Below are 13,940 nucleotides of genomic sequence, written 5' to 3'. Positions count from 1 at the left end.
ACCTTGTTCGTAGTCAGCCATGACACTGCTGTGTTCTTCCACACCGGACTCTTCACAGCTCGCTTCCCTGTGAGAGTGTGGGCTCCGGGAGGGCAAGGCTGGGCGTCTTCATTTTTCGGTCCCCACAGGCCCTGGCACTCAAGTTCTCTCACGGGGAACGTACGCTTGATCGCAGGAGGGCCCCTTCCTGCGCCCCCAGGCCTCGGGCTCCCCAGCTCCCGTCCCTGATCCACCACTGCTGCCCCTCTTCAGCCACCACCAGCTGCTACCTACCCCCCCTTCCCCTGTGCCCTCACCCTTCACAGGGAGGCACCACAGCCTCCCTGGCCCATCACCAGTTACCGTGGAACGATGGGCTACGCTGACAACAGAAGCCAAGTTTACAGCAGGAGCGAAGCCACTCAAATACTGACAGAACAATACAGACCATCAGGACACGCGTTAACATCTGTGGTTCCTCTGGCGACTTTACAGAACACAGCCTGAACTCCTCAGCTGTGTTTGAGAAGGAGGGTGCCCGTCCCCCAGGTAAGAGCCCAGAGCCACTGGGAACGGGGCCTGCCCACAGCCTCCAGGAAGCAGAAAACCCCGGAACATGCTGCACTCCCAGCAGGCTCCTCAAGGACAGGGCCTGGGGGACGCACTCCCTCCCGGCGTCCAGGAAAGAAATTCTGTGTGACAGTTTGGAATTGGATATGACCGCATGTTACAACTTGAAGCATCCCGATCATAAAGAAGAATACTTGGGTGGTGGAGAAATATGAGTGAACTGGGTTGTAAATACTTTATCCTGTGTCTTTAACAATCTGGGCATCTGCAGGTCTGGCCTGTGAGTGGTGAAATTCCAGGTGCTGTTAGCGAGGGGGCAGGTCCTGCATGCGGAGGGCAGCATAGGTGTCCTTGGTGGCCGTGCTGAGTCCCTGGGGAAAGCAAATCAGAACAGAAGAGGGGGTCAGGAGCTCTGTGGGCATGAGCCTACCTGGAGGCCAACAGGTGTCTGCTGCAGCCTGGCCTGTGATCTCCTGCCCAGCTCAGAGGCCCAGGAACTGTCCCCTCATGCCACAGGTGGGGCCTTGGCCCATGCAGCTGCAGCAGAGATGGTCCTGTGTCCCACTGGGAATGGCCTTGGTGCAATTCCTTCCCAGGTAAATTCTCACCTTCTCCTGGCTTCCCAAATACTGTGCCCTACAAAGTTGCCTGTCAGACCACAGAGGAAGGAGAGTCGCCCAGCTGGGACACTGAGCTGGGAATCAGCAGGGAGACCTCAGACCTGCTCCAGACAGCGTACTGTCCCCGATAGCCGGGCCTCCAGGAAGCCGGGACTTGTCACGGGGGAGAGAGTGGCTCCTTGGCCCCCACCCTCCCGAGCCTCCTTCCCAGGCCATGCTACTACAGTTATGTTCTTTGTCAGGGAACAGGCAGGCTGGTCCCAATCTCACCGGAACGTCTCCCTCTCTGGTCCAGGAGACAGATCAACAGCAGTCACACGCAGTAAAATTTGGGGGCCCTTTTGACATCACTCTGAACTCAGGGAAGCCAGGTAGCCTGAAACTTTGCAGTCAATCAAGCAAGCTGTGAACAGCCCCAGTGAGGCAGAAAGAACCAAGTAAGAACCCACTGGGGATTATATTTTAGAGAAGTAGGTTGGCTGCGCTTAGTTTGCATAATTATTCACCCTGATTTGCAAAAACTAGGCACCTGACTACAATAACATTTTCTTTTTAAAGTTATTTTTCTTAATTTGTCTACTTCAATCTTCTCACCCATCTTCCCATCCTATTAGGTGTGAGGATACAAGGCAGAGCAAGGCTTCTGCAAGGGCCCAGAGCAGCGGTGAAAGAGGCAGGAAGTGGCTTGTGTGGTGTCCTTTGCCTGCATCTGCCCTTTGCTCAAGACCACACAGCCTCTGGGCAGCTGCCACTTGTCTGCTGTGCCCAGTTCCCCCCAGGGGCTCCCACGGCCTCCTGACTAGAACCAAGTCATTTGCTTGAATGGCTGAATTCCATCCCTGCCCCAGGGGCTGACTAGCAGAAGAGTCACCACAGGCCTGAATGGGTGCCCTGGGCTTCCCCAGCCCAGGTGTTGACAAGAGCTGGCACTGCCAACAAGCAAAGCAAGGGAGCCTGACCTTGGCTCTGGTTAGATGGTGCCACCCTGGGAAGAAGGGCCAGCAGCACTCACCTGGTAAAGGCCATCATGTCCCTTGCCTCTTCGCCGCTGGTTCTGTGGGAGTGAGACAAGAAAAGGCTAGAAAGTCAGAGAGTCAGCAGCAGCCTTCCTGCTCAAGAGTCCTACTCATAGGACCCCCAGAGAGTCAGAGGTGACTGTCTCCCAGTCAGCACCCCTGCCCCGGGAGAGAAGGGTCCTCAGGTCACTGGTCAGACCTGGGCCTCCGCAGAGTAAGCTGAGGCCTGGCTTTGATGCGGCCCAGGTTTGCTGTGCCTGACTCAGATCCTCAGAGGCATCAGATTCTTGGATGTGGGCCGCACTGGAGCTGGCCACGCTGCCACTGCTTGGAATAAACAGGCCTCCCTGCAGCTCTCAAAATTCTTGGCTAACTAGGAAAAACAGTATGGAGGTTCCTCAAAAAACTAAAAACAGGGTTACCATATGATCCTGCAATCCCACTCCTGGGCATATATCTGGAGAAAACTATAATTCAAAAAGATACATGGACCCCGCTGTTCACTGCAGCACTATTTACAATAGCCAAGACATGGAAGCAAGCCAGGCAAAGACAAATACTATATGATATTACTTATATATGGAATCTAAAAAAATTATACAAATGAACTTATTTACAAAACAGAAACAGACTCACAGACGTGGAGAACAACAGGCTTGTGGTTGCCGAGGGGGAGGGGGTGGGGGAGGACAGGACTGGGAGTCTGGGATTAGCAGGTGTAACCTAGTATATATAGGATGGATAAACAGCAAGGTCCTACTGTATAGCACAGGGAACTATATTCAATATCCTGTGATAAACCATCATGGAAAAGAAGATGAAAAAGAGTACAGAGATATATGTATAAATGAATCACTTTGCTATAGAGTAAAAAATTAACATTGTAAATCAACTATACTTCAATAAAACAAATCTTTAAGAAAATTCTTGGCTAATCATCAATGCTCACTGGGAACGGCAACTAGGTCGTGGGGACAAGCTCGGGCTGTAGAGCCCGTTCAGATTCTGGCTCCCTCATCACCAGCTACGTGACCTTGGGTAAGTTATTGGGCCTCCTGTGCCTGGCGGGTACACACTTGCCATTGGGTTATTGTGAGAATTAAATGAGACCATCTACCTGGTACAGCACGGGCCAGGCCAGCTTTGTGGGTGCGCCACCTACGCGGTCACGCGGAGATCAAACTTAGGATTCAGTGCCCTGCTCTCACTTTGGGAAATTCTTAATCATTTATGAACAAGGGGCTCCACCATCCTAAGTGCTGAACATACACTGGCACACATTACTCACTTGATAATTATTATTAACGTGGACAGACTTGGCCTGTTTTTGCAAAGCACAGACCATCTTCGTATTTAACTTGCTTTTTAATCCTAAAATGGTATCAGCACTTTCCGAGTACCTAATATACTATCAAATGGAGGACAGCTGGATTAACCTTTGCCTCTGGCAGCCACCACATGGGCTTTTGCAGGTGATAGGAGGAAGGGATGGGACTCTCTGGGGCGCATCCCACATACCACCCAATCCTTGGGAATGAAGAAAGAGCAACACTCACCTCGCCCTTCATCCCGATCTCACTGTAGGCCTCCGCCATCTTGTCTTTTCGCAGCTCCTGAAGAAGAGAGCATGAGACACTGATGTTACCAACTGATGTAGAAAACAGTGGGCTCCCCTACAAAAGGAAACCTCTGGATTCCCCAGTTGGTGGGGGGGTTCCACATTCAAGGCTCCAGAGATTCAAACATTCTGCCAATAACCAGCTCCAACCCCCCCGCCCTCCTCAGCCCTCTGGAATCTTCTCTGAGCTGCCAGCCCTTTGCACTGAGCTCAGAAGCTCAGGTGAGGTTCAAAAAGATAAGATGTGGAGTCCTAGCCAAAGGACACGCATGTTGGACAATGCAAGGGCTCACCCCAGAGCCCCCCAGAAGCATTTATTTGAGCAAGTTGTCTCTTCACACAGCCAACACCGTGGCTGTGCGCGAGCCAACGGCAGGAGGGAGGGAGAGTAGCTCTCTTCGCAGTAGCTGAACCTCTGCAATGGTCCCGTGTGGCAGACCCAGATCAACACCCAGGATGGTGACGTTTTCAACGAGAGGCCACACTCAGGACACTCCTCCGGCCCCTAGGAACAGCAGCCCCTCAGAGGGGCTTGCCCAGCTTGACCTCGCTGTCCCCCCAGGTCCCCACCAGGCTGACCCGGGAACTCCCGCAGCAGGCTTAGGGGCCGAAGGAAGGCAGGCAAGCCAAGGGGCCTTCCTACGAGCAGCCACTGCAGGCAGCAAGCAGGTGAGGCACTATCTGGCCAGGGAAGTGAAGGTCAAGTCAGGCAAAGACCACGGAGAAGGGAGCAAAGCCGTCACCCAGGGCCCTCCCCCAGCCCCACCCTCCGACTTTCCAGTGAAAACTGTGCCTCGCCCTCTACTCACATTGTACACGACTTCATGCGGGTTCTTCTTCCTCTGCCGGGAGAGACGAGGGGAAGAAGTTAGAGATGGAGAGACAGGGATCCAGGCCAGGAGAGTTTCAGCGCCCTCCCCAGGCCCCTTCCCCACACTCTGTGGGCTCTGCCATCCGCCCGTGCCCTCCCCGTGCTCCCGCAGCTGTGCTCCGCCACTCACAGGCCCTCACGGCGACACCACGCCTCGGATTCCCTCGTGCACTCGGACACGCTCTCTCACGCCCAGGCTGAGCTCTGCTCTTAAGAAGACCCCACTCGGGCCTCCTCCAGCCGCTCCCCTCCCCACAGGGTGTGGAGTCTACAGCCGAAAAGGACAGAGGTGCTGGGAGCCCGGCATAAGGGCCTGCCTGCCGCGTCAATGTGTGTGAGGCCCCTTGTGATGCAGGCGGGAGCCCAAGGGCGAAGGAGGAGAGAGGCAGCGGCAAACGGGACCCCCATCTGCCTGCACGGCCAGGCCTCTCGCACGTCAGGGTCCGGCATAGTGGCAGCGTGTGCTGGCACTGAGAAGCGCTCTCCTCACTGCCCAGCTGAGCCCCCCACACACACACACACGCAGAAACAGCAAGGCCGTACCGGTTTCCCGCCCATCTCAGGGTCCAGGCCCCCTCTCCTATCCAAGACGTCATACTCCTCTCTTCGGCCTAGATTAAGCTCCTGAAACAGAGGGAAAAGCGTCAGAGACCGGAAAGAGAAGCTCAGGAGGATGGGGCCAGTAGGACTGGGAGTTCCTTCTGGGTGGTGGCTCACAAACGAGCACGGACTGGGAGATCCATCGGCTTCCGTCATCTCGGAGAACATCTCAAAGAACTTATTACCATGGCGGCGGGGGTGGATCATCAATTCAAAGTCCCATTGCACGGAGAGCGTGAAGTCGCTTCTCCACCAAAGGGAAGATTCTACACTTTCCTCCTCCACTCCACCCCTCCAGCCTGAGAAACCGCTGCCAGGCGGGGGGCTCGCTAGGGGCAGGCCCTACACTGCGCAGGCGCTTGCCGGGCATCACACCGCTAGCGCGCCGCATCCTCAGAGAACCCTCCCCCCCAACCCGAGGCAGGCACCACGACTATCCCCGTTTTCGGGGTTAGGAAACTGAGCCCCAGGGAGGTTAAAACAACTTGCAGGGCTGGCAGCCGCGGACGAGACCTACAACCGAGCCCCGGCCGCTGTTTTCCCCACGTCCCAGCAGAGGACCGCACTTTCTCTAGACCGGGCTCTACGGGAGAGGCGGACTTACATTATAGACCTGGTTCTGGCCCTGCTGGTAGGCGGGGACGTCGGCACTCCTGCTGAACTGGGTGGAGAAGAGGAGAGAAAGCGTGTTACTGTCTGCGCAGGCAGCCTCGCTCCGCTCCTCGACGGCCAACGGCGCGCGCCCTGCCTGCAGGGGGGGCTGGGTCCTTGCGGGAGCCGGTGGCGCGGCAGCTTCTTTTCTTAGCTCAACTGTCCTTACACCTCCCTGAGGTCAAGCGCAGCCACCGCAGGAGTCGGCGGCACTAGCCGCAGCTTCCGGTCCCTGGCCCTCCCCTCGCGCGTGCGCAGAAGCGCCGGGCTCGCGGGCCGCGCCCCCTGGGTTCCGGAAGGTGCTCCAGGCCCCTTCCTCCCAGGGTCTCGGAGGACACCTCGAGGAGGATGGTGGCTGCGCAAGGTGCCACCTCCTATCTTAACCTCTGCAGCAGGGTGCTTTCCGTGTGGCACTGTGTCCTGAGGACCTGCCCCGGGCGCATGGCCTCAATCTGTTTTCAGTTCATGCCCCTCAGCTGAAACTGCGCGGTTTTGCAGATTCAGAGCATTGGGAACCACCTGAGAGATCATTTAGGGCAGCGTTGCTCAAACTTAAGAAAATCCACAAGACACTGTTTCTTATAATAAAATCTTTTGCCAAAGTCCAAAATGCAAAAGAGAAATGGGTTGAGGCACGGAAGTGATAACGACTGAGGCCTCCGTTCCGGAAGTCCTTCCATCCTCTGCCCATGCCACGGCCACCCCCAGCCCCAGCCCGTCCAAGAAATGCAGGGTCTGCAGGGCACTAGGTGAAAACCCACGCTCTGAGCCAACCCTCCCTCGTACTGATAAGCAAACAGGTTTGAAGAGAAAAGGCGGGCCGAGCACGGGTCAGAAGTTGGACAGCAGAATCTGGAAAGAGGTCCCCACCTCCCCGCTCTTCACTGCCTGAAGCATAACCCCCTTTCCTGCCAGCAGAGACCCTGCCCTGGGACGCTCTGATGTTCACACATCTGTGTGTCTCCTCACTAAGGCGCCAGCACGAGGCTCACCATCCCACTCTGTCCCACTCAGCCAGACATCGCCCCCTTCCCCACCCCACCCCCGCAGTGGGCACACTTGGCTGGTCCCTGCTTTGCCCATGTACACCAAGACTCAGGTACCACCCACGCTTGAGACTTTCCAGCACCAAGGCCCTCTGAACATCCACCGAGCTGGGGAGCCCATGCCCTCCCCCCAGAGCCCAGTGGTACCCACCTTCGCTCTCAGGAACAGGGCAGTGACAATGACACCGTAGATGAAGAGGATCCCATCCAACAGGTAGCATAGTTTAGGATCGAGCAGGCCGAAGCTCTGTGCCGCTGTGTCGAGAGATGAGATTGGTCAGCCAGGCTCAGGTGGTGGAACATGCCCTCACAACCCCCGGGGGCGGCAGGCGGGGTCCCCTGAAGGGTCAAGGAAATCACGACAGGGTGCTGGGTCCACTCTCCATACCCCACCTGCACAACCTCTCTCCCCACCTTGGACCAGCCCCTGGGAAAACCTAACCTGCCCCAACAGTGGACATGGCACCCGGTAGGGCCACAAAGCCTGGAAGGCAGGAAGGTGAATGGAAGGTGAAATTGTCCACCGTGCACAGGGCGGCTGCCTCACGACACGGGAGCCCAGCTGGGTGTGAGCCCCACCTGAACCACGCATTCCGGAAGCCACCCCAAATTACCAAGGGGCCCCTAATCCCTACTGCCGTAACAACCTTGGTGAAACTGTCCTGTGCAAACTGGAGTACAACGGAGTTGGGGAAAGAGGTACGGTAAATATTCTGGTTAAATAAAAGTTAGCATTTCTACTTGAAAGCTCACTGCGCTGAGTGAGGAGACACGGATTTCAGTCTAGACTGTTCTTCCTACCAGGTATGTGTGCAGCAACTCAGGTGTAAAACGGGGCGTAGTAGGCGTCTCACTCCGCCCCTGCCTGGTATCAGAGAAGCAGAGGTCCCGCGGCCACAGTCTCTCCCGGGCCCGGGGCGCCCTCCCGTGGCCGCCTGCAGGACTACGTCGGGGCGACGGGAATGGGATAACGTGCACTGAAACAAGGTCTCATCCTTACTAGTTTTGTGACTTGGGGCAGGTTATTTACCCTATTTCAGCTGCCTCTTCTGTTGACCAGGGTGCAAACTGTAACATTTCTTTAGTGTTTACTCGGTGCCGGACACCGCTTTGATGTAATAACTTGTCAGATCCTCCCAACAGCCCCCCACGGACACCGAGGCACAGAGAAGCTCCGGTTTCGCCAGGAGCACGCACACAGCAAATGAGAAGCAGCCCAGGACAGCCCAGGCAGCGTGTCTCCTCTCCTTTCCCCCACCGGCTTCTGCCACAAGCCCTGGCAGCAGGTGATGCAAGGCTGCTCCAGAGTCCCCACCTCCACCTCGTGACTCCCTCTGTCCCCAAACCTTTGACTCCTTCCCTAACTGTGGGGCCCTCCTGGCGCCGGGCAGCTGATCTCTTTGTAAACTTCCCATAGCCCCTTCTCAGAAACCATCCACGAGCCGGTCTTCCTGAGCAAAGTCCAGCCCTGACTTGGCAGCCCAGGTCCAGGCCCCAGCACGCCTTCTCCCCACACTGCTCCTCCTGCTCTACCCACCTGCCTTTGCTGGGGCTGGTTCCTCTTCCCCGCCTACCATTGCTAGCACCACCCGCTCCACTCAGCTGCTGGAATGGGACTCAGGTTCCGCCATCACAGCCCCTAGTGAGAATTCAGTGTGTGATGGATTGATGGGTTATGAAATTCCCCTCCATCTAGGCTGGAGTAAGTGCTGGAGAACAATGGCTGCATCTTCTTCACGCTTGCCTCTTCCTGCACCCCCAGCATCAGAGCACAGAGCACAGGGGAGACATTCATTAGATACATGGAATTTTCAGGGAAGATGCCAGGCCCCCTACACGAGGTTGGCCTGCCTTCTGGCCCTGAGGCAGTGCCGGAAGCCCCTGCTGACCAAAGGTGGGTGTCCGAAGTCCAAGGAGACAAGCCAGCCCCCAGCAAAGGCCACCAAAGCTGGGGTGAAGGTCTTTCCTTTTAGGACTGGAGAGGAGGTGACAGCGGCAATTTATGGGGGTGGTTGAGATTCAGAAAAAGGGTTGGGAGACAATAGCTCAGTTGCCTGTCACATAAAATGAGAACAGAAGAATTACCAGACAGTAAATTTATAACAAACAAGAAGAAATATTTCTTGGTGTTGTGCAGAGCCAGTGCAGTGGGGGAGGAGATTGGGCGCCTCCCCAGAGATAAGTAATAGAAAAAGGTTTTCTTTCTTTCTTCCTTTTCAAAGAGCAGCATGATTTTATGACCAAAGACAAGTATGCTGTGTGTGGTTTGGTCGAGGAAAGGGTATTATTAATAGCCACATGCTTCCCAGGGTAGGAAGCTTCCCTCTGCCTAGTCCAGCTGTGCCCATGCAGGGAGGAATGGGACTGAGGAAGGCAGCAATCATCCAGAAAGCTCCCTGAAGGGACCCAGGACCTAATTCAATTACGTGACTAATTAAATATTTATTGGCCTTTTGCTTGATGTCAGGGGATATTGAAATAGAAAGAGCCCTGGATTGGGTATCAGATGTGTTCTAGTCCCTCCCCTGCCACTAAGTAGCTGTGTGGTCTTGGGCAAGTCCCCTTACCTCTCTGGGCTTCAGTTTCACCATGTGTAAAATGGCAGATAATCACGTCTATCTTAAGGGTGTGGTGAGAATCAAATGAGAGAATGTATTGGTAGGTGTTTTTGTAAATTTCCCCCATAAGGCTAATGATGTCTAGCATTTGGGTAGGGTCTTCTGAGTCCCTGCTCTCATGGAGCTTATGGCTTAGCTCATGAGGCCACACCCAGGGTGGAGGGGCTTCCCTTGAACAGCAGGCAGCTTTCCAAGATGACAACTCAAAGGCAGGAGCCATAGACACTCCCGGTTCCAGCTTCTTCCCAGCCCCCCACCATCCCCAAGGCAGAGACCTGTTCGCCTCCTTCCATGAGCCATTTGTCATGCTGTTTCTATCCCCACCACATTCGGTCCCAAAGAGAGGTATTTAATGGGGTTATATGGTGGCTGTTTTCCTAGACAAGTGGAGAAGCTGTTTTACTTCACGCTTCCCATCCCCTGTCCCAAGTCCACAGCACCCCAGAGAACCCCAGCATTTGAACTAGTACCCAGATACTGATTGAGCATTCTCACTCTCAATCCTGGCTGCATATTAGAATTAGCCCACTCCCTTATGCCCCCAGGTTCTCATTTAATTGGTCTGGGGTAGGGCCTGGGCATGAGCATGGGCCAGTGCACAGCAGGGTTGAGATTCAGAGCTGCAGCATCACTCGGGTGCAGCCTTCCATAGTGATACAGCCATACCCTATAACAAGTATAAATTCCATGCCAAACAGAGACAAAGAACAAAATTAAAGACTCACATGCACTGTAATTTTTGTGTACTTCTGAACTGTGTATTATTGAACTTCTCTAAGTCTCAGTTTCCTCATCTGTAAAATGGGGATAGTAATATTACCTGTCTCATTAGGTGATGGTGAAGCTTAATTAAGATAATTATCACGGGGTGCAGGACCTGGCATGTAATAAGTGCTCCATACATCAGCCATTGTTATCACCGTGATTTTTTTTTTCCAAATCACCACCAATACATTTATTTGAGGAAGAAAGGGTCAAATCATATCAAGAACTTTTAAACTGGGTAGGACTAGGGACACTGATCTGCCTAACTTCTGGGTGTTCACAACTGCACAGGTAGCCAGATCCTGCACATGAGGTGACACAGATTAAACCGATGAGCATTTGATGAGAGGATGCATTCTAAGCATCTAAGTCACGTGATTTCCCATTCAGGAGGTGCTGCCTTCCCTTCATAGCAGAAAAGCAGTGTTGAGGAAAATGAAGACAGAACCTAACAGTAGCCTCCTAGCCCAGGCCTGGACATGATGGTGACCCTGTGATAGGGGATCTCACCCTACTGACAAAGCAGGAAAGCGATGCTCCCAGCTGAGCTTCAGGGTGAGAGCTAGGGGTGGAACCTGAACCCATGATCCTTTTTCCATCCAACCTGGGCCTCCACAAGCCACTCCGTGGGCCCCTGCACAAGGCAGACTCAGCAAAGCTGAGAAAGGGAATCCTTCCCCAATTCCCCAGCCCCAGTCCACGTTACCCAGGTGCAACAGGTGACCCAATCCACGGACCACAGCCCTAGGCTCCCTGGACCCCCGTGTCCGGACAGACACATGGCAAATACGGAAACTGAAGCCCAGCTGGGCTGGAACACATCTAGGTGCTGCAGGGTTGGAGTGGTCTTACAGGTGCTCCAGGATCAGGCCTCACGCCAGGTGGCCAGGCTGAGAAAGAGGCGATTTAGAGGTGATTCCAGTTACTCCAGGGCAAAGCACGACCCTAATGTCACCTGGAGAAAAAGCAGGCTGGAGCTTCAGAAGAGCTGGCCCTGCATACACAGGTACTTCCCGCAGTGGATCTGAGATTAGAACACTGGGGACAAAAGGGGACCCAGCCTGCAGCTTGTGTTTGCTCATAGCCAGGAGACTGCCTGCCAGCACACTCACTGCAATCCCCACCACAAACTTGGTGCCGCTCCAGATGGCCAGAGCCTGGCTGAACCGGGAACCTGGATTCCAGGTGTTTCCCAGCCCCCCGTCATCACACTGTCATCCATCAAGTAGGCACTGGTGAAGTGGGCCGACAGCATGATAAGCTGGAGCCTTCCTGCCAGGTAGCAGGTGTGAAAGGAAAATCAAAATTGTGTCAGCATTGCTAAGAGAGCTCTCTAAAATGGAGCCAGGAGACCATTAAGAAAGTGTGACTTATGCACATCTCAGCCTGGATGGAATCTGACCTTTTGACCTGATGATGTCATCCAGAACACCTGCCAGAAACTCAAGATACTTTTTGGACCCTTACCCTAAAATAACACATGACAGTCTATCTACTTATGGGACCCGCACTCTAGAACAACTTGAGATTCCTTAAGGACAAATAGTTTCCAACTCATGTCAGAATCAATCACAGTTCTCTCCAGGCAACTCTTAACAGCTTGGTGGCTGTTCGTCTTTATAAGTCCCTGATGCTTTCTCTTCCTCTGAACACTCTTTCAGGGTTACCCGGATCTGTGTCTCCCGAATTCCAGTACTTAAGACCCCAAATAAACTCTTTCCTTATTTGCAGCCTCCTGCATTATTTTTTGGTCGACACAGGATGCCTGGAACACGCCCTGTGAGACTCCAGGGGAAACCGGAGTCCGATCACAGCGTATCTGTCCATACGTTCATTGCCATCAAAATGTTATGAGTCTTATTAGTGAAAGTGAACCCAGCCACCTCTATACACCCTTTTGTCATCTTCATAAAAGCCCTGAGTTCAGAAAGTTTCATGGCACTGACCATTAACTGGAAGATTCTGGGGCCCCAGAAGGCAGCCTGGAGGAGACACCTGCCCTTCACAGGGTCTGGTTTCTCTGGGTGAGATGTATCTGAATTGTATTGTTTTTCTGTCCCTCAGGCAGACTGTAAGCTTCCGCGAACACAGAGAACAGGACTTAATCAACCTGGCCCTGCTGTAGCCCGAAGCTGCAGACACACACTGGTACCCATCTCCCCCTCCAGCAAGTCCTTTTTAGGAGCGGAGCATCTGCTGAACTCCCTCACATCCAACTACTAAGGATACCTCCCATTTGAACCCAAATCTGTACTTTTTTTTTTTTTTTTTTTTTGTGGTATGCGGGCCTCTCACTGTTGTGGCCTCTCCCGTTGCGGAGCACAGGCTCCGGACGCGCAGGCTCAGCGGCCATGGCTCACGGGCCCAGCTGCTCCGCGGCATGTGGGATCTTCCCGGACCGGGGCACGAACCCGTGTCCCCTGCATCGGCAGGCGGACTCAACCACTGTGCCACCAGGGAAGCCCCCAATCTGTACTTTTAAAACGACTTCCTGTGCCTGATCAAGTTTGATTCTCATGAGAGCCCAGAAGGTAGGCAGGGTGCTATTATTGAGTCCAATTCACAGGTTGATAAACTGAGACCAGAGGAACAAAGTACCTCCCCTGAGGACACCTGCAGATTAGCAGCAGAGCTGGATGGGATTACTGAGTCTCCCAATTCCAGGTACTTGTCTAACCTTTCTGCCTTAGGTGCACCTCACCTTCAGGTGTAGGACACAGAGTTTTCGCCTAGCTCTGAATTCACAGCCCTTACTGTTTGCTGGCTTTTGACACTGTCACAGCAGTTTGTGAACTTTTCACATCGTGTCTCCCTCCCCGACAAGCCCTGGAAAGCACAGATGATGCATTTTGGTTTCACTAGCCTATTTCCCCTTCTCACCTAGCACATATGAGGCCACTTGAGAAGAGGAGAGAACATAAGCCTTAGAGCCAGAAAGGCTAAGATTTAAATTCTGAATCTGCTTCTTACTGGCTTTGTGGTTTGGGACAGCTTTCTTAACCACTCTGAGCTTCAATTCCTCCATCTGCAAAAGGGGTTTTAATAATAAGACTGACTTCACAGGATACTTATGCAGATGAAATGAGTAACAGTGTGTGGAGAAGCGCCCTGCCTGGTGGCACGTGCTGAGCCCAGGGGTGTCAGGTGACCTTCTTTGCCACGATAGAGGCTCTGAAGGTACAAGCAGCAGCAGGAGTGGACCAGGACTTCCCACCCCGTCATGCCAAGGTTGGGGATGGAACCTGGTCAGCTTCCCCAGCTCAAGAGGGAACAACCCACCTTTCAGGGTATATGAGGATAAAACCAGACAATGCATATGTATAAAGCACTTGGTATAAAACAGGAGCTCAGTAGTGTGTGGATATCCTGAGAACTCCTGGCTTCACCAAATGATAACGAGGTAACTTACACTTGCACTGTGTCCAGTTTAGAGAACTCTTTGTCCTTGTGTTATCTGGTTTAATCCCCAGAACAACGCTGTATGATATGGGCAGAATGACTGCCAGTTCTATTCAGAGGAGGAAATGGAGTCTCAGAAAGATCACTCAGCGAGAAAGTTCCCAAATGTCATCTGATGCAGTCTCTC

General features: G+C 53.6%; 1 protein-coding gene across 1 annotated transcript in view; it reads right to left on the bottom strand.

The window, feature by feature from the left end:
- Positions 1-765: 765 nt before the first annotated feature.
- Positions 766-13,940, bottom strand: part of CD247 (CD247 molecule) — a gene marked incomplete at its 5' end in the record, with an annotated part of 76,561 nt that continues 63,386 nt past the window's right edge. Inside the window, 7 exons of the mRNA XM_079726372.1 lie at positions 766-920; positions 2,182-2,223; positions 3,742-3,798; positions 4,613-4,645; positions 5,218-5,298; positions 5,879-5,935; positions 7,123-7,226. Coding sequence (XP_079582498.1) covers positions 855-920; positions 2,182-2,223; positions 3,742-3,798; positions 4,613-4,645; positions 5,218-5,298; positions 5,879-5,935; positions 7,123-7,226 — 440 coding nt within the window. The 3' untranslated portion in view covers positions 766-854. The remainder of the gene's footprint in view (positions 921-2,181; positions 2,224-3,741; positions 3,799-4,612; positions 4,646-5,217; positions 5,299-5,878; positions 5,936-7,122; positions 7,227-13,940) is intronic.

The sequence above is a fragment of the Hyperoodon ampullatus genome, assembly GCF_949752795.1.
Source record: "Hyperoodon ampullatus genome assembly, chromosome: 2".
NCBI lineage: Eukaryota > Metazoa > Chordata > Mammalia > Artiodactyla > Ziphiidae > Hyperoodon > Hyperoodon ampullatus.
Note: the sequence above shows the minus strand (reverse complement) of the source record. Positions and strands in the feature narration are given on the sequence as shown.